This window comes from Prorops nasuta, unplaced genomic scaffold, assembly GCF_024137725.1.
Source record: "Prorops nasuta isolate Cenicafe-Biocafe unplaced genomic scaffold, Cenicafe_Pnas_1.2 PNAS00031, whole genome shotgun sequence".
NCBI classification, from domain to species: domain Eukaryota; kingdom Metazoa; phylum Arthropoda; class Insecta; order Hymenoptera; family Bethylidae; genus Prorops; species Prorops nasuta.
The window spans coordinates 547,963-567,348 of NW_027116828.1; the positions used below are offsets into that span (position 1 = coordinate 547,963).

Consider the following 19,386-nt stretch of genomic DNA (forward strand, 5'->3'; position numbering starts at 1 on the left):
ATTATATCTAGAATTTATTTAAAGCTATTTTAAAAATATTATCGAAATTGATTAATATATAAACAGGCTTTTTCTAGAAGCTAAAATCTGTGGGTATTTGATTTCCAAACTCTTTATACAAATTCTGTTACCATATAAGCTGATGTATTCATTCACTTTATTTGGCCTTTCGGGTTATAAAGGTCTTCGTTACATGATTGTTTTATTTAACTATTCTCTTCTTCTAGCCTACAAATTAACTTACCAATCTTATTTCTATCCATCCGCATAACCTATGCAGAGTGTAATTCGTTCCATTCATATATCCACTCACAGAAAACAATTGTGTGTTCACGTTCCACTGCTTTTTTATCTCTAACAGAGAGAGAGAGAGAGAGAGAGAGAGAGAGAGAGAGAGAGAGAGAGAGAGAGAGAGAGAGAGAGAATATCTCACTCTGCTTACTGTTCCATATCATCCAGTCGTGAATGACACATCCTTCAGTTCCTTCGTTTCCTTTTTATTCATTCTCTTTCAGTCTTTTTTCTGATTCTCCTCCCACTCATTTATTTCATCCATCTCAACCCTTTCCATTTGTATCTAGTATTTCCATCACTCTTTCACCTTTTTCTTTGCTACATCTTTCTAACACGTGTCTAATCTTTTATTTCACATTCACACAACCCTGCGTATATTCCTATTGTCGTCCGTCTAGTATCTGTTTTCCTTAATTTCGTTTCCCACCCGTTATCTTATAATTCCTAACCCATTTTTTTTCTTTCCTTCCCTCCTTTAAATATTTGAAATTACTTTCTTCTTTATTATTTTTTATGAATTGTTATACTTTGCTACCATTATTTTTCTATTCCTATTTTCTCTTGGTCTTTTCTCTGGTTTTTCCGCTACTTTCTTTTCCATTCCTTCCATTTTCTACCATTCTTTCCTTTTATCTGCTAAACTTTTCTTTTCTGTCTCCTATTTTGATAACTTTCTAAACTTTCTTTTTCTCGCTTCTATTTCTCTTAAACAATGTCTCGCCCACTTCTTCCCTTTTTTTCTCACAATTTCTCTTCAAACTTCCACGCTCTTCTTCTTGAACTTATTATTATCTTGTCCCTTTTTACACCCTCTTATATTATACATATATCCTAGCTTTAGTCTAATCCCAGTATCTATTTTATGTACCTTGCCTTTATACTTTCAATTTTGATCCTTACCACCTATTCTCATACTTCAGCATCAAAACCCAAAACCATCCTAATCACTATATCGTATAACCATATTGTTTTCTTGAGGAACCCTCCGAATATCCTTTTCTCTTTTCCCTAAACTCTCCTGGTAACTCCTCCTGGTAATCTTGCCGTTTCCGCCATATGTCTATCCTTCTTGTCCCTGCCTTCTATTAAATATGAACCCTCATACTGTTTTACTTTTGTTTCTTCAATTACTGTATATCCTCATCTTATACTGGTCGTCCTTCATATTTTCTCAAATTTATTTTTTGTTTTGCTTGTGTTCAGTTCCATTCTTCGCTGATCTCTTTTTCTTCTGCTACCTTCAATCACTTCAAACGCATCCTTTTCTGTTCTGATTTTTCTTATTATTGTTATAAATACCTCCTTCTTTTTTTGTTTTCTCCTCACATCTTTTCACACTCTCTCTTTGTATCCCTTAGTTTTTTCTGCCTATTTTTACTTTTCTCACTGCACTCTATATTTCACTAGCCATTTTTATTTCCAACTTTCTCCTCCTTTCTTCTTGTTGTTTTGTCTACTTCCTTCAACTGTTTCTTTAAATCATTACATTTTTTCCTGTAACCTCTCTCAATTTTTATCTCAATTCTTTTACCCTTTTCTAGTTTTTCTTCATTTCCTTAATCTACTGCCTTTACCAATATTTTATACCTTTCTCTATGCCTCCTTCAAACTTTTCTTTCTTTCTATATTTTATTTTCTCCATGAAGAGCATATACTCCGTTTCTATCCCTACTTTCATCTTGTCTATTCTTCCTTTCTTATCCTCTCCCTCTCTGCTATATAATGTATTAGTGAGCATCCGAGACATATGATATAATATATTTTCCTACCTCATCCCTTTTTAATTCTCCTTTTAATAAAATCGTCCCTATCTCTATTTTCACATCTTTAATTTCTCTTCTTCCCGTGTTAATCACACTATCCATCGACTTCCACCCACTTCCTTTTTCTTCGCCATAAACTTCTTCTAGATACCCTTTTCTTACATTCCAATCCCTCCTACTGTGCACATTTCTCCATCTCTGTTATCAATTATCTCACTTAGCCCTTTTTTATGTTATTTATTCCTTCTGCTACGTATGTCTGTTATGCTCGATATGTCTATCTATTCTCAACCTCACCCCCATTACTTTTAATCTGCCTTCTTTGTTGACTCATGTATTTTTTCCACTCTCCTCCTTTACCACATTTATTATTCCCCCCTACTAACTTCTTACTTTGCTTTCCTTCATTGGCCATTGTTTCTTCCATATACAGGGTGTAACAGCAATGATGTTTTTAATTTTAACCACATATTCTTGGGACCAAACTAAGTCGAAAAGTCCTATACTATAAGGTCCGCAAAAGCATCATTGCTGAGATAAATCAATTTTAAACCGATAAATCAGGGCTTTGATTCAACGGAAAAATTACTTTACTCTCACTTTCGTTGACAGTTCCCCTTCAAAAAACAAAAGAAGTTTGTACTTCTCTGTCCATCCGTATTGTCGTACACGCATATACACACACTCACGCAACTATGTCAATTAATAATATTACCTCCTAATGTCTTACATTCCTGATCCTGATGTTAATGAAATCTATTTTGTGTCTATTTTTAAACAGATCCTCAATAGCATCCATTTAATTGAAAAGTCTGAAGATTAATACAGCGTTATTCGTAGATTAATTTTCAAGTCGTTTTATCTTTTCGGTAACGCGACATATGAACTGTTCTAAGGTAGTCAAAAAATAAGTATTATATTAAAAAAGCTATTATAAGAAATTGTATTTTTTTCTGTTTTTATAAATCTCACTATTTTATCAGATAGAGCAGTTTGCTGTGTGTATCATTGGAAGAGCAAAAAAAATGACTAGAAAATAGATTCTCAAATAAGTCCATACTCTTGTCTAGAAATTTCAATCTAAGTGGAGAGCTTGAAGGATCCCTTTACGAATAAATAAGCCTATTTTCATTTTTTGAAAGGACAATACACAAAATTATGAATAATTTTGTCTTTATGCCATAGATTTTCTATAGTTTTTGCATTTTTACATAGTGTCTGCCTAAATGGACTTGCCAGTAAAACTAGTCAATTGCTAGACCAGATTCAAGTTTATAGTGACTAGAAGTTGATAAGGTTACCAAATGAAATATTTTACAATTCACCAAGCAAATCGTAATAAACTTTAAAAGAGAAAAGCATAAGTATTTGCTAAGTTATCTGAAATGTTCTAGTACCTAAGAACGTGCAAAGAATATGAATAATAATCTACAGCATTAACAAAATATTATTCTTAATTTTGTAGCTTATCTTTTCATAAAATGAAAAAAAGCTCATTTATTCTTAAAGGAATCCTTCAGGCTCTCCACTTATTAGGCTGAAATTTCGAAATAAAACTGTGGCTTTACTTGAAAACCACATTTCGAATCATTTTGCTCTTCCAATGACGCAGCAAACTACTCTATCTGAAAAAAAAAGTGGGATTCAAAATCAGGAAAAAAATACAATTTCTTATAATAGCTTTTTGAATATAATACTTATTTCTTGACTACCTTAGAGCAGTTCAGAAGTCGCATTACCGAAAGATAAAACGACTTAGAAATTAATCTAACAATAACGCCGTATTATTTCCCAGACTTTTCAACTAAATGGGTCCTATCGAAGGTCCTTTTAAAAATAGCCAGAAAATAAATTTCATTAGCACCAAGATCAGGAATGTAAGACATTAGGAGGTAATTTTAATAATCGGCGTAGTTGCGTTCGTGTGTTTATATACGTGTACAACAATACGGATCAACAGAATTACAAACTTGTTTTCCTTTTTGAAGGGGAACTGTCAACAAAAGTGAGAGTGAAGCCATGTTTCCGTTGAATCAAAGCCCTGATTCATCGATTTAAAATTGATTTATCTCAGCAATGATGCTTTTTTGGACCTTATAGGACTTTTCTACTTAGTTTGGTCCTAAGAATATGTGGTTAAAATTAAAAACATCATTGCTGTTACACCCTGTATAGACTTTCGTCAACTTTCTTTTTATTTCTTCCTATCCCTTCTTCTCTATTCACACCTCCATCAAAAATATCATCACTCATATTTTCCTTTCTTTCTTCAGAGTAACTTGTTGCGCTGTTCATTAACTCAACTACATTCCAAAATACCACCTCATCTCTGTCTCTTCTCTTTCATATATTTCTCCCTTTATTTTTTTTTCCAATCTTCGTCCATGTATCCTTACCTATTTTTTCCACTTTATCTCATTTCTCCTCTTCTTATAATATTTATTCTTTCTGCAATCATTGTCCTTTGGTCACTATTTTTATTTATTTTCTTTTTCCTTTTCTCTTTCCTCCTTTAGAATATTATCCTCCCATCTCTTTCCTGTTTCGTTTACTACAGATTCTTTTTCCTTATTTTACTTTCTCCACTCTTCTCTTCTTCTCTAGAATATTTGATACTTAACATTTATTCCTTCTCCATTCTTTCTCTTTATCTACATTACTTCAATTGCCCTTCATTTAATCTTTCTCCCCCGTCATATCAAGTCCTGAACTCTTACTGCTATGTTTTTCATTTTTTGTTTGCTTTCTTAACTCTACTTCCTATCTTATTTTTATTATTACTGTAGTGCCTCTTTCTCCTTCCTACTTATCATATTTTCCTGTTACTTCTATATCCTCCTTTATTCCTATCATCTATAATATTCTATTTACTTCAACTGTGTGTGTTATATATATTTCCTTCCCTTTTATCTGCTTTCTTCATTCCTCAAAGAATTATGTATTTTCTTCTGCTTAGTTTCTATAGTTTTTCTTTTTCTTACTACAATCTCTTTAGTCTCAATTCTATTTTTTGTAACTCTTCTTTATTGTTGCCTTTAGCCCCTTTTATGTCCTTAACTTCTTTTTCATCTCTTTTATTTATCTGTTCTTTTCTTTCACTTCCCTTACCCCCTCTCATTCTTCCTCCTATTCTTTTATTCAATATTTCCTCATCCACGTCATTTTTCTACCATTTTGTTTTTGGGTATATTTCTGTACACCTTCCATCATTTTTTATCATTCTAAACATCTTTATTATAACCTTCTTTCGTATTTTCCCTCTGATCAGATGATTTGACTCATTTCCGGTTGTTTTGAGAGAGTGCACTCTCCTCCTTTCCCTTGTCCTCTTTTTACGTTTCTTTTCCATTTACCCTACTAGCCTGCTCTATACTACTAACACTATTCTTGCTATCTCTTCTTCTCGCCTTAGTGTCTCCAAATTTTCCTAAAATCATTTTCTTTACTCATCTTTTTCTGGCTTATCATTTCTCTCCTTAATTGATTTCCCTCTTTTTTATATCATTGGAGTTTACCACACCTGCATCTTCTTCCTATCTCTACCCGTCTGTTTTCGTTGCCTAGACTTTTTGCTAGTTTTCTTTTTATTCTTTATATCAGTTGGAAATGTTAAAGGTACATAAAGTGTAAAAAATATAGGCAACAAGAACAGACCTTATGACTATCATTCCCGGTTTTCTTTCCTAATCTAAACTTTTCCCACTTTATCCCCCCCCCCCCCCCCATCCCTCCTTCTCCGTTACACCTATAGGCCGCCAATGGCATCTCACTCGGGCTATCTAGTTTTTAGAAAATAGAACAACTTTTTGTTTAGTCTCATCGTTACGATATGGAATTTTATACAAATTACTAATTCTCAAAGTTTGGCCTTATTTCAGAATGAATCGAAGTGTTTTTAGACTTGACAATCCTTGAGGGAAACTCTTTTGAATAAAAAAAGCCCGTTTTCGCAATTTCGTCTTTATTTTTAAAATATAACAGTTTTGTTCTTTTGAATTGTTTTTTTATTTTAATCGGAGAATGCTTTATTTGATTGAAAAGATGCTTCTCCGAGGACTCAAAAGCCGTTGTAAAGATCGAAATCTATTTTGAAATACCGTTATTTTTTGGAAATTAAGATTTCAGGTGGAGCCACCCTGTAATGTGGGTATACGCCTTTCCGTTAATATTATAAGATACCCTGAAAACTACGAATATCTGTACATTATGAAACACTTGCACCAAAATCTTAATATAATTTAAGATGGAAATAACAAGAAAATTGTTTAAAGTATTAAATTTGTATGTTTATAAATCAGTTTCTCTCGATCTTCTATATTGATAAAAAGATCATCTCGATTGATGCTCTGGTTGTTGAGATTTTCAAAATTTTTGAGCACAAGCGAGTTTGAAGCGAGCGAAGCGACTTTTGTTCTCGACCTTCAAGACTTCCCCCAACACTACACAGTCTATCGCCGCGGTAAAAATCATACACTCTTTATACTTTCAGGAGTATTATTTAAAGATTAAATTAATCATTAAATTAGTCACACACGTAAACCTGAAAAGAATACATTTCACGCTATCTGTCGAGTCTTAGTAAATGTAGATTCGTGAAATATTTTAGCAACAAATGCTAATGAAATTTGATTATCGATATCTCAGAATATAATGAATATATTTAGCTCTAATTAGTCTTAAATTAATCGAAATTGAAATCACTATTGAATTATAAAAAAAAATAAATTGATCATTTAATATTTAGTATTATTTTACAATTGTTATTCAATGTAAAATTTTCGAAAAATCATTAGAGAGCGTAAAAAGGAAAAAGTTGTACTTTATGGATGTCTTTCAGCCTATATTCTTCTGAAGAATATGTCAAAAAATCAATCGTTTAAATTCATTTATTTAAAAGTTATATCAAATCAAAGGCTTTACATATTCTTTAATTAACAAATTGTTTCTGAGAGATCCATTTGACGCACCATAGCTGGATTTGGTATACAGATTATCGATATTAATAGCAATTTAATTCTATAATATTGTTGATAAATATTAATACTTACCCAAAATTTCCAGAGTCTTTTAAAAAGTTTACATTTTACCATGGTTTTTTGCAATTTACACAATATAAAAACTTAAATTTTTAGATCTTTAATAGACGTATCTTATAGAAAATTTGAAAATAAACAAAAAAGTAAAGAGTGAAGTTTCTTTGTACGAGGCTTGGTTCTCGAGATAAAATGGATATTTCGCATAAAAATAAGATATTTTACAGTTGTAAATTTTTTATCAAATCTATCATTTTTTTCGGCACGTAGCAGTTCCATAATCCTATTCTACATATTTTTTGGGCCAATTGCAAAAATAAAAGTTTATACATCAAGGAACATTCATCTGTGTGGTTTTTATTTGCTTCCACGACTGGACTATATAAGCCATAAATGTTTCATAATATTGTTCGTATCTTTCTTACATAAATTATTATTTAGAAACTGGCTCCCCTTACCGCCTCCTCATTAAACGTATGCATACAAAGGTTTTTCCTAATAGCGGAGTTATAAAAGATTCATGATAGTTGGCCATAGCACCCTGGATATTAACCAATCACCACACCTATATTCCATCATTCCGAGTGCTATAGTCAACTAACGCGACTCTCCTATGCTCCGCTGTTAGAAAACAAAATATGGCCAAAGCACTTTAGAAATCCTTTTAGTACAAATTTCAACGTTTTCCAATTGCTATTTAGTTGTGAGCTTTCGTACCACTCAAATATTATGATGGATACCCAAAAGATATGCAGAGATTCAAAATTTCACCCTTAATTCTTTATCAATTTCAGATTGTAGCATTTTGCATGTTGCAAGTACTAGTTTGTAACAATTATAGCACAGGTATCGTAATAATATTATCTTACAACTTTTCCTTACTTAATATGAATCTGTGTCGAGTCCTCGTCAATTTGAAATTTGTCGCTATATCGTATCATTTATTGTTTGGACATTATAATTTCTTAAATTTTTATAATTTATGGAAAATTATAGAAACGCTATTCTTAATATTTAATATAGTCTCGAATTTGTAATGAACCTTTAATTTAATGCTTATAATAAAAGGTTTAGAAATATTCTCCATGATGAAATCAATAACACAAAAATAAAATACTTAGAAATTCGTATGTTGTTGGAGGGTCGCTGAAACTGAATCTAAAGTCAATTTCATACCATCACATGAGGCTATACACTTAACTTTGTAGAGTCTAATATTCCAAGCTAATTAGCTCGTCATGCCTGATATATTGTATGTGTACCCAAAGCAACAATTCGACGGCTTCCGTTCTGTTTCTCATTACCTCCCTGCCCTATAATTTAAAGTTATATTAACCAGACAATCTTAAAATAAATAACGAATAACCTATAAATGGTGAATAGACCTCTCTTAGTCGTTCTCTTTTATTCAACTATACAGGATTCTTTTTGGAATGAATGATCTACGCAATGGATATCGTTTTCGTATTCCATCGTATTTTACTGTGTCTCTTTTTAGCGTCCAGATCAAGATTGGAGTGCAAAAAATGTAATTTCAATTTCATAATACATCCTAGCGTTGAAAATCGTGAAACCATTTTTGCAACGATTTGTTTGTATTCAGAACTTTCTATAGTTCTTGAAAAGTTTTGGACTACACCCTTAAAACTAAATGAGGTTATTTTCCAATCGGTCTATTATACTAAAGCAGATAATATTTCTATATATATCTGATTTATGGGGTCGACTTAATAACACTTTTTTAACTTTAGCTTCGGATAGTTTTGGGATGTTTTTTACGATTTATTAGAAACTTTTTCCGTTTCTGTCAAGAGTTTTATAAACTCTTTCCTTAGTCCGAATTTTATGTGGAAAGGAGGAATCATAATTTTCGATTAATTTATTAAAAACTCCGGAACGATGTTATATGTGCCAAGTGTAAGCGATGATCTTGTTGACCATTTTTGTAGTAATGATTTGTACAGTCTCTACTATCCCACAAGCACAAAGAGAAAGATAGTTTTGTGAATCCTGTATGTCATCTGAGTAAAATTGTTAATATTTTTAGACCTTCAAAAATTTGCTATGATGAATATCATAGTTAGTTTTTTGCAAAAACACGCAATATTTTCATATCTCCTCTGCGTGATTGTAGGGTAGACTAAAGGAATTAGAGCATAGAGAAATATATTATATAGTAATATAGTCTTCATACTTGACGTACTAGAATCTATAAAAAGTCTTCAATGTTTAACATCATAGGAATTTGCCTTATTTCTTTGATAGGACCTTTTATGTCATTGTAATATACTTGGGATGGATCTCCATATTTCATGACGTATTTGCGAAATTGTGATTCTGTGTTTCAATAAACCCATATTTTTGTTTTGTATTCGAGAATATTTTTTTTTTTTTCAAAATGTGAAGCTAATAGCTCTGAGTCATCTTTAGATAGTCATAAATATCGCACAAGAATATTTAATTCAAACTGTGATACCAGTGATAGAACAGACTAGTTTATGATGATTGAAATCCAGTGTCTTCTACTTTCGTCGCAAAGTTTTGTTAATCGTTTTATTTGTGTACGCAAGCAAAATAAGTTTTGTTTCATTTGTGCAGCAAAACTTGAGGTTGTCACTGATGCAATATTGTTATGACCAATTTTCTTTTAAGGTTTGACATGAAAACCTTTGATTTTATCAAAGCAAAAGAGTTTTCTTCAGAGTGAAGCCAATTGCAAAATATTGTAGTAGGGTAATCGATATACTCTCTAATCTTATCTTTTCTCCATCGAATCTACTTTTTTCTGCAATAAGTACGGATAATCTTAAGAATCCACTTGCTTATCTCCAACTTATCTATTTTAAAATCAAAAATTCCCTTGAAAGTTTCACAAATGTTGTCATACATCGAAACAGCAGCGTGTAGGTTTCGTTCTCAATGAGGTTCGATTTATTTACTATTGTATTACAAGTGTAAACGCGCCTTATGCATTCAAACTAAATAGGGATTTAATTTATTAGGTATAATATATGTGGACTAAGAAGGTTTTGATAATTACATTGTTAAAGTTGTGTAAAGCCTGATTTGACAAGGTGAAATAGACCTAAGACTAGATTTCAGTGCTTCGATAAACATTAATCATGTTCTGTTTTTCAGACTAACATTTTTTTGTGTGGCTGCGTAATGGTTTGGTTTACATAAAAGTTTTTATCAACTTGCGAGCATTGTTCAAATTGATCATTTTGGCTTGCAGATGTAGGATGTATTATTTGTGACCGTTAGCCCAACAATATATAATAAGGAAGAGAATTTTAAGATAAAAAGTTTAATAGATTGTTTTCTGTTCTCCTCTCTCAGCTTAGAAATAAATATTAATTTAAATTTATTGTTGAGCAGACTTGGTATTGGTCAATAACGCAGGCCTGCAAAATTCCACTTTATCAGTTTCAAGAAAGGTCGGGGGTGATTCTTGTAGATTTTTATGTGCTGAAAACGACTATGGCTTTGAAATTTCTCCAGTACGTCACGTTTTTTTGAAATTTTAGTTAAAATGGTAAAAAAAAAAAGACTTCACCGTTTTCATGAATTTTTTTTACACAACTATTTTTTTTTTAATTTCCACCATTGCATCAGTTAAAATACTATTCCTTACATTTAAAATTCTTTTTCCAAAATTAATTTACAATTTTTTAAAATTAGGTTATAAAATCTTAATACAAGAGTTTCAATCATGCAAAATTTTTCATTTTACCACGTCGGACTTACTTTTCGATAAATTCATAAAAATATTCTACGACCATGAGGTTCTTGTGAATTTCATTTCACAAAAAACAAGCTTTGCCTGTAAAAAAAAGAAGGCAAGTACATAAATCGTCTAGTGTATAAATATTACAATAAAATAAAATATTCGCGAATAAGAAATATTAAAGTTTAGGCATGTTTTTATTTTTTCTGTAGCAAAAGTTAAACTTTCGAAAAAGAAATTGTAACACAAAAAAGTTACTTGCAACTCCGTTGTTTGCAATGGCATTAAATAGCCACATTTTATAATTACGAGAAGCAACGCTTGTATTGTACGACTTAGGTATGATCATTATGGGCTCGGCAAGTAACTTTTTTGTGCTATTTTTTTTTTTTTCGAAACTAACTTTTGGCACGGTAAAAATAAAAACTTGCCTAAACTTTTGGATTTTACTAATTTTTTTAATTCGAATATTTAATTTTACTACATTATTTGTGCTGGACGATTTATGTAATTGTTGTGCTTTTTTTTACAGGCGAAGATGGTTTTTTGTGTGATTTTATAACGTTTTGTAAGAATATAGGGATTAAAACTAAATAATTGTTTGACTAATTCAATCTAACAAAACATTTTCCGATGTCCTCGTTGTTCCATAATGTAAAGCTTCAATTCAAGATAGTAATTTCCTAATCTATTAAATAAAACACAAAATATTACAATCATGAATTCTTATCGTAATTACACTTTAGAGGCTTTTCTCATAATATTCACTAACTATTTGAATTATTTGAAAATTTAAATTTTGTAGAATACAAAAACCTGCTATAACTAAGATAAAAAAAATGTACGTCTATATTTGTTTTGAATGTCCTCTTACATTATAATTGAACATTCAAATGCAATTAATATATACTATATTTATCTACTTTTCTCTAATTTTATTAATAAGAATTTTTGTCATTCAATAAAAAAAAAATCCCAAATTTATTATACATCCTTTTAGAAAATTAGTATCGATATAAATTTCAAGAAAAGAAATAAAACATACATTTCATTAATAGTTTGAATAAACTAAAAGATTGCATATAATTTACATTTACCTTTGCAGTTACTATTACATTTAATATACCCTTCACCATGAGCCATGTACTTCAAAATTGAACGTAGACTTCCCTTTTTCAATCTTGTTTATATAAATCTCAATTAATGCAGTCAGAGAGTTCGATCCTAAGTAATGTCAAAATTAATTTTTGTTTTTAATTTAATCTGTAAAAGAAATCGTATACAAAGTATACTTCACCCTGTATTGTAAAATCTAATATTATACTTATCTAATCGTGTGTCGACTCCTTCTGTCACTGTTAATTCAATTTATTTCTGAATTTAAAAATTGTCACGTTCGTAATCATATTACAATTAATTATATACGAGAATAACATCTTTACAATAGATATAACCTTACTTTAAGCAGAGTAGCCGACAAAATTTTGACAGCCCAAAATTAGGTTGGTAGTAGTGACCAATTTTAGAAACCGAAAATTAGGCTGGTAGTAGCAACAAATTTTGCGAGCCAAAAAGTATGGCGGTAGTAGTAGGAAACTAACATCACTTAAGAGGCCAACTTCAGCCCGAGACAGGCACTCTGGCTGCAGAAGAAGAATGGTAATATTTCGGTATACATATAGCTAACAGAGTATAAGATCTTTGGGTTGCATAAACTGATGTTGATATTCAAGGGCTCAAATGAAAGCTGCTTTAACCCTTAATTAGGCACATCAGAAATATTACCATGCTAATCAAATGGGCGGTGACCCCATGGGAATAATTAAAGGTTAAAACCATTTTAAGAAAAGCTTTACTTATATCATGACAATGGTTCATTCGCGTGAATAAATTAATTTCAACATCGGGACAACCAAACTTGCTGTGTAAATTACACGGTAGCGTGTGACGGTATGTACTTGCCGCCGAGACAGTGCCGTGGCTCTTGATTTACCTATCCTAAACTTGGATATCCCGGAAACGCTGAATTCCATGTGATTTAGCTAACATGAAAAAGTAAGTTCGACTGGATAAAGCGGTTGATTTTGCATGATTGAAATTCTCTTGTATTAAAATTTGTATAACTTAATTTTAAAAAATCATGGTATAATTTTGGAAAATGTAGTATGAAGGTAAGGAATAGTATTTGCGATGCAATGATAGAAATTTAAAGAAAGAAAATTGTTTGTCTAAAAATAATTAATAAAAATGATGAAAATAATCATATTTTTACCACTTAAACTAAAATTTTAAGAAAACCTGACGTTCTGGAGCAATTTTAAAACCATATTCGTTTTAAGCAAACAAGAATCTATAAGAATCACTTTTTACTTTTCATGAAACTGATAAAAGTGATATTTCACAGGCTTGTGTAATTGATGAGATGATTCGGTGGATCGGTTCATTAAAACCTTGACGAAAATTGTGGAATTGGTAAACACTTCCTTTGGTTTTTACTTACTAACCGAACGACAGTGTACGACAGGTCAGCGGACGATGGAACGAAACATTGATTTTGCGAACATCGAAATGCTCAAAATATTAGTTAACTTATGAAAAAAGAAATGTCATATTCGAAACTTGTAAAGCTTTTACTTCTGCATATTTTTGAGTCCCGCTATGTTGACCTTGAGAATCATAACTGAGTGTCGTATTAAAGTTAATCCAAAAAAACATTAGGTTTTATAAATTGAAAATCTATATTATTTATTTTGTATCCTTTTGGCCTACCTTTCTCGAGCTTTTTACGAAATACCATCCAAATTTTAATTCCACACATTCGCTCACAAGATATTTCGATTTGAAATTGCACTTAGGGATGTGTCGATTGTAATAGTGTCCATGATCACAATGTATTCACATTTATAATCGCAATCTAATTTTAATCTCAAATCGAAATATCTCATGAATAATTGGATAGAATCACTAGTTCATATAGTTTATGGAAAGCTCTCGAGATGTTCTACATATATATTGACCTTCATAACACCTTACAGTGATTTTCAAGGTCAATGGCTGCACTCTCAAATGTGCAGTAGTGAAAGTTAAACAATTTTAGTCTGCAAATTTTTTGTATAAGTCAACTAATTTTGTTGACATTTGGATGTCATCAAAATTGACATTTCATTCGACGTTGACCGGACTATAAAAGCGATTGAAACCATAAATATTTAGTAGACGATATGATAATTATATTACAAGCTTGTAAAATTCAGGTTTGATAAATTTATAATTAAATCATGATATTTTTACACATCTTAAGTGTTTCCTCAGTTGTTCTTACAGCGCAGTCGCTGGCCTGTTATACGCTATCATTCAGTAACTAAATAAGTTCAAGATCATATTTACTAATTCTATGTGCAGATTAAAATTTAAATGGACCAAGCCACTTGATTCCCCACTGATTATATCAGCCACGTACAAGTGTGCTCATCGGCAAATTCAAATTAATGGTTACTCCTAAATTAAGAAGGATGAGACAAATTTGTATTTTAAAATCTTCTAATTTTTATAAAATTTCAAGTTGGCATCCTCAAGTAACGCACTCTGTATATAACAATTCAATGGACCAGTGTCAGTTTGAAAAGCTTGAACCAAATAAACACAGCCTTCGCATATAGAGAAGTTCGTTAATTCGTTCCTATTTAGGTAGGATTATTGATATCGGTAGGATTATGATGTTTTGTAATTTAAACCGAAAATTAACATGATATTAAGCTGTAACAATTTGATGCTGATTCGTGTTGTTATTCGTAATTGTCATGCCAATCTTCGGTCTAACCTAATTATGACATACTCCCAAAGAAATTTATAACTAAGGGGAAAGCGAAACAAATTAATGTGCTGTTATATAGAGACCGTGCACACTAGCACAATGACAGTGAGATAAGAATGTATATTGGTGTATGTGCATACTATCAGCGCAAACTATCGGTCAATTTTCGCAGTTTTTGAGTGTATTTTTGAGTGTAATTTATTTATACGTATACAGTTATAATTGACATTTGATTATCATTGTGTTGGTGTGCACGGTCTCTATACGAGTTAAGCAACAGAACTCGAGCAACGGTCGCATGTGTATAATTAGCTTGAATGTAGTTTTAATAGACTTATTATTCATTATAAAAATAATTTTCTCTTTACAGGCTAAAGGTGATACGCAACAAAGTCATGTGCGTAAAAGGGATACATTGAATGGTAAATCGGAAAAAAAAGAAGAGAATGAGAAAATAAAGGATGATCATGAAACATACGACAAGAAAGATAAAAAAATAAGAGAGGAAACTGATGAGCCTAAAGCTATAGACCCAGGTAAGTGTACAATTAGTTTTTGGTTTATAAACAACGCTTACTGTTTAAAATAACAACTTCATACCTTATTTTAGTTATAGCAAGAAAAGCTGACGAAAAACCTGATTTAGCGGATAATAAAAAAGTTGATTTATCTGATAAAAAAGAAGATCCTTTAAAAGATTCTGATACACGCTCCACCAAATCTATAAGTAAAAAGTTAGAGAATGAAAAGGTTAAGCGAGATGAGAAACGCGTTCGTTCTTGGAATCATCGCTCTGACACCAGATCACGAAGCCGTGAACGCCGTCGACGTGATGATGTACTTACTTTTGCCAAAATTAGGGTTAGTACTATTGAATAAAATATTAATTATAATTGATTACAAAAATAATCAGTATTAGTAATTAAGGGAATATTACAATTTGACGATTTTATACTTAAATTCGTGTCAAGTATTTTTTATTTGAAGAAGTAGATCATGCATTTTTGTTCTATGTTTTTTCTATAAAGATGTGTTTGTAAAAAATAGGAAACATTTTTGTTTAATGGTAATCCGCAAGCGTAGAAGGCATTCCCTCCACTGAATCATACTATTCTATTTTGACCAGTGTTTTTACTGTATAGTGCCATTTATTAGCGATAAGTCATAATGGAGTAAGTCAAAAATATACATGAAGGCCCATACCATTAAACGGAAATTAAGCTAAATATTGCCCTCGCTAATGCCAAGTTATCTCATTTTAACCTTTGCTACTTGCTTCAGCTTGGTCTTTGTCTTAAGTAAATACTAAGCTGAAATTCGATCTTAGCTCCTCTTAATGGTTCTGACTGGACACCAGGGTGTTCGTTAAAAAGGGTCTTTTTTATTGGTATCGAAGCGTCCCAGATAGACAGATATACATCAGATTTATCTCAAATTTACAATACTCATCATCATCCCTTGCAGCAAGGTAGCGCCCCTTATGAGTGCTCAAGTAGTCTTTGCTTTGACAACAACGCATGTCGCAAATAAAATATTCAATATTTCTTCATTATTTGGTCTATCATTGACGATAACTAATTTACTCGAAATTTAATTATAATTTTAATCATTTATTGACGACCAAAGTGACAAGAAGATGCTGTAAACTTGACTCAAATTCATGTGAAAAAATGTGCACAATATTTGCATCATATTTATTTATACGATTACACATATGTAATTATATATATATATAAAGAAAATAACCACATAAATAATGGACTGTAATAAAATATATACATATGAAGAAATCTTACGCGTCTTCATTTATTATACGCTGAAATCTTTATGTTATCTAAGCTTCTTATTCGGTTATAGCGACATTGCCAATTATACCTGAATTCATGCAATTTTTTATTTTAAATATGGGACATATATATATATATATATATATATATATAAATATTATTGTTAAGCCAAGTAAATTAAACCCTGATTGTTAATTATTGACTGCTTAATATGGGTAATCTCTGCATGAAGAGCTGAAGAAATTGGAAGGAAAGAAACCTATATTTGCTTATAAAGAATTATATATCTACGCATTAAACCGCAAACCTATATGCTATTGTCTTTAAAATTCGACTTATATATTCAAGAGGAACATGTCATAATTACTTACGATAAATTAGCTGCTTGAATGTCCACCTAATGGTATCCCTAAACACTTGTCCATTCATTCTAATCTATAAATTTTCAGTAAAGTTTTCTTCTATTTACTATTAATTAAGAATACTTACAAGTTAATGTAAATTTGATACAAAGAATAATACATTTATAAATCTAACAAAATTACATAGGGGCTTGTATTCATATTTCAGACATGGATAAAATCATAATGCATCTACTAAATACAAACATTAATAGCAGGAATATTTGTTGTAATATGGGAAAGATTAAATAATCCAATAGTGATGATGCAGATATGCTTCTTTAATTTTCATTAAGTTTGAAATATATCTTGTAGCAATATTTGCCATACTATTTTTGTTTGTAGAACTAGCAAGATTGATGCAAAGTTTTGTAAATGCGTTTACGGATTACGTGACAAAAATATTAATTCACTATTGAATGTAAACTTTTCGTCAATTTGCAGTAAATTTAATTGTGCCAAAGCATTTTACTTTAAGTTGTTGTACATTTAGAGTAAATCATTTTTCAGCATACAATGATATTCATACAAGCCTATCTGGGGTCCTTCAAAATTACTTCACTAAATGAAAATACATATCCATGGAGTTTGGGTGCTGAGAAAAAATCTTAAAGTCCCCCGAGTCACTTACTTTTTTTTCACTTAAGAGCTAACATTTCAGAACATAATTTTTCAAAACTGTTCAACATATAGAGCTTTCAAACTTCACAAACTTTTTTCTTAGGATAAATATCTCGGCCATAATAAAAGGATTTTTTATTATCTTGAATATTTCTTTTTTCTCAGCTAAAAATACAATTACTTTTTTAATTTTTAAAATGTCGCCATTTTGTTCTTATTTGTTATTTTTGAATATTCTTCAATTAAGGTCGAGAGAAACTATTCTACTTTCCAAATATATTGTGATATTCATCCGTAGAAAATCCAGTACTAAGAAATCCTGTTCATCGCTAACATTGTTTTTTAAAAGGCCATTCGGGACGTCACATGCTGGCGCCTCAAAATTATTTTGGTTCTTTGTTAAAATTTGTATGTATTTACTAACTATTACTGCATCATGTAGTTTACTTATATTTCTTTAAAGCATGCACGAATTCTTTTTAAAAAATTCCGAAATAAAAGGTTTTTTTTTTTCGGAAAATAATTGCACGTAACTCCTTTAATGACATGGAATTTTGACGGATTGGACAATAATTTTGGATTAGCCGCAAGTGTTACCTTAGAAACTTGTAATCCGTATTAAACTGTTAAGTGTAGGTGCTAGTATTTTCAGCAATTTTCTTTTATGTATACAAAGATTGTCACATTACTGAAATCGACAATAAAATCGGTTTTTGGCTCATGCCAGTTATTATACCAAACTTTTTATACATGAAAGAAAATTCGCTAGAAATTTCTGTAGATACTAATAACTATTGTTAACAATTTTGAATGGTGTAAAAAAGATTTAGTTAACAATTACGGAAAATCTAAATTTAATTTTTACTGTGCGTCAGATTTTCTCGTTATGACAAGGGGGAAAAGTATTCCCTCCCAAAAAATAGGAATGTTCGATTAAGGTTTTTTTGTAAGCAACCAAACTCCACAGATGTTTTATCATTTTTTGGAAAATATTTGAAGGACGTCTCGATCAAGATAATACAAAGTTTTAATGACCGCTCTAATATGCAGGATTAGTCAGATAATTCTTATCAAGAGGTGGAATTTTTCTTGAAGCCCCATAATGAGGTTAAGCGCTCTCTCTCTCTCTCTTTCTCTCTCTCCCTTTTGATAGGCCGCGTAGAAAAAGAGGAAGGGTGGCTGATAGGAGAGAGAGAAGGAGCGCGCACAGCCTTACTTACATCACTTTTCTTTCAATCCTAATAGTCTCTTTTATGAAAAATGCATTGACAAAAAACATTGGCTACTAGAGCAAGGGGCTTACAGGCGCGAGCGAGAGGCAGCGATTAGCCAAACAATTTTATAATCTACCTTTCCCAAATAGAGATTACTATGAATGACAGGGAAGTGATGTGCGTGTGGCGTTGCGCTCTATCTCTTTCTCTCTCTTAACAGTCATCTTTTTTTTCTCTCTGCGACTAATCATGCACGTAGTCCTCACTACGATACTTCACGAGGACCTATGCTTCTCGATACGAATTATCTGATTAACCTTTTTTATATACAGGGTGTTTTTCTAATGGAGGAACATAGAAGATTCGTGACAGTTGTCTACAGCACTTAGAATGAACGAATCCGAAATCGCTGATTGGTCAATATCGTGTAGTACCAATATAAAATAGTCCGTTACCAGTAGATGAATAAGAAAAGCGAGATCCATCCGCCATTTTGGTGTGGAGAAGTGTTTACATGCTGATCGTAGCAGAAAGAGGTGTAAAATGCAAAAATGTCAAATGTTGTCGTTACTAAAGTAAAAATTGAATACTTTGAATGAAAATGAAGAATATTCATACTTTCCATTCATTATTTTCAATTTTTACTTTAGTAAACTTACCATTTGACATTTCTCCATTTTACACCTCTTTCTGCTAGGATTAGCATGTAAACATTTCTCCACACCAATATGG

At 31.3% G+C, this 19,386-nt stretch overlaps 1 protein-coding gene across 1 annotated transcript in view; it reads left to right on the forward strand.

Moving 5' to 3' along the window:
• Positions 1–8,989: 8,989 nt before the first annotated feature.
• Positions 8,990–19,386, forward strand: part of LOC136782956 (scaffold attachment factor B2-like) — a 51,127-nt gene continuing 40,730 nt past the window's right edge. The window contains exons 1-4 of the mRNA XM_066742737.1: positions 8,990–9,007; positions 9,958–10,014; positions 15,002–15,167; positions 15,242–15,492. Coding sequence (XP_066598834.1) covers positions 8,990–9,007; positions 9,958–10,014; positions 15,002–15,167; positions 15,242–15,492 — 492 coding nt within the window. The remainder of the gene's footprint in view (positions 9,008–9,957; positions 10,015–15,001; positions 15,168–15,241; positions 15,493–19,386) is intronic.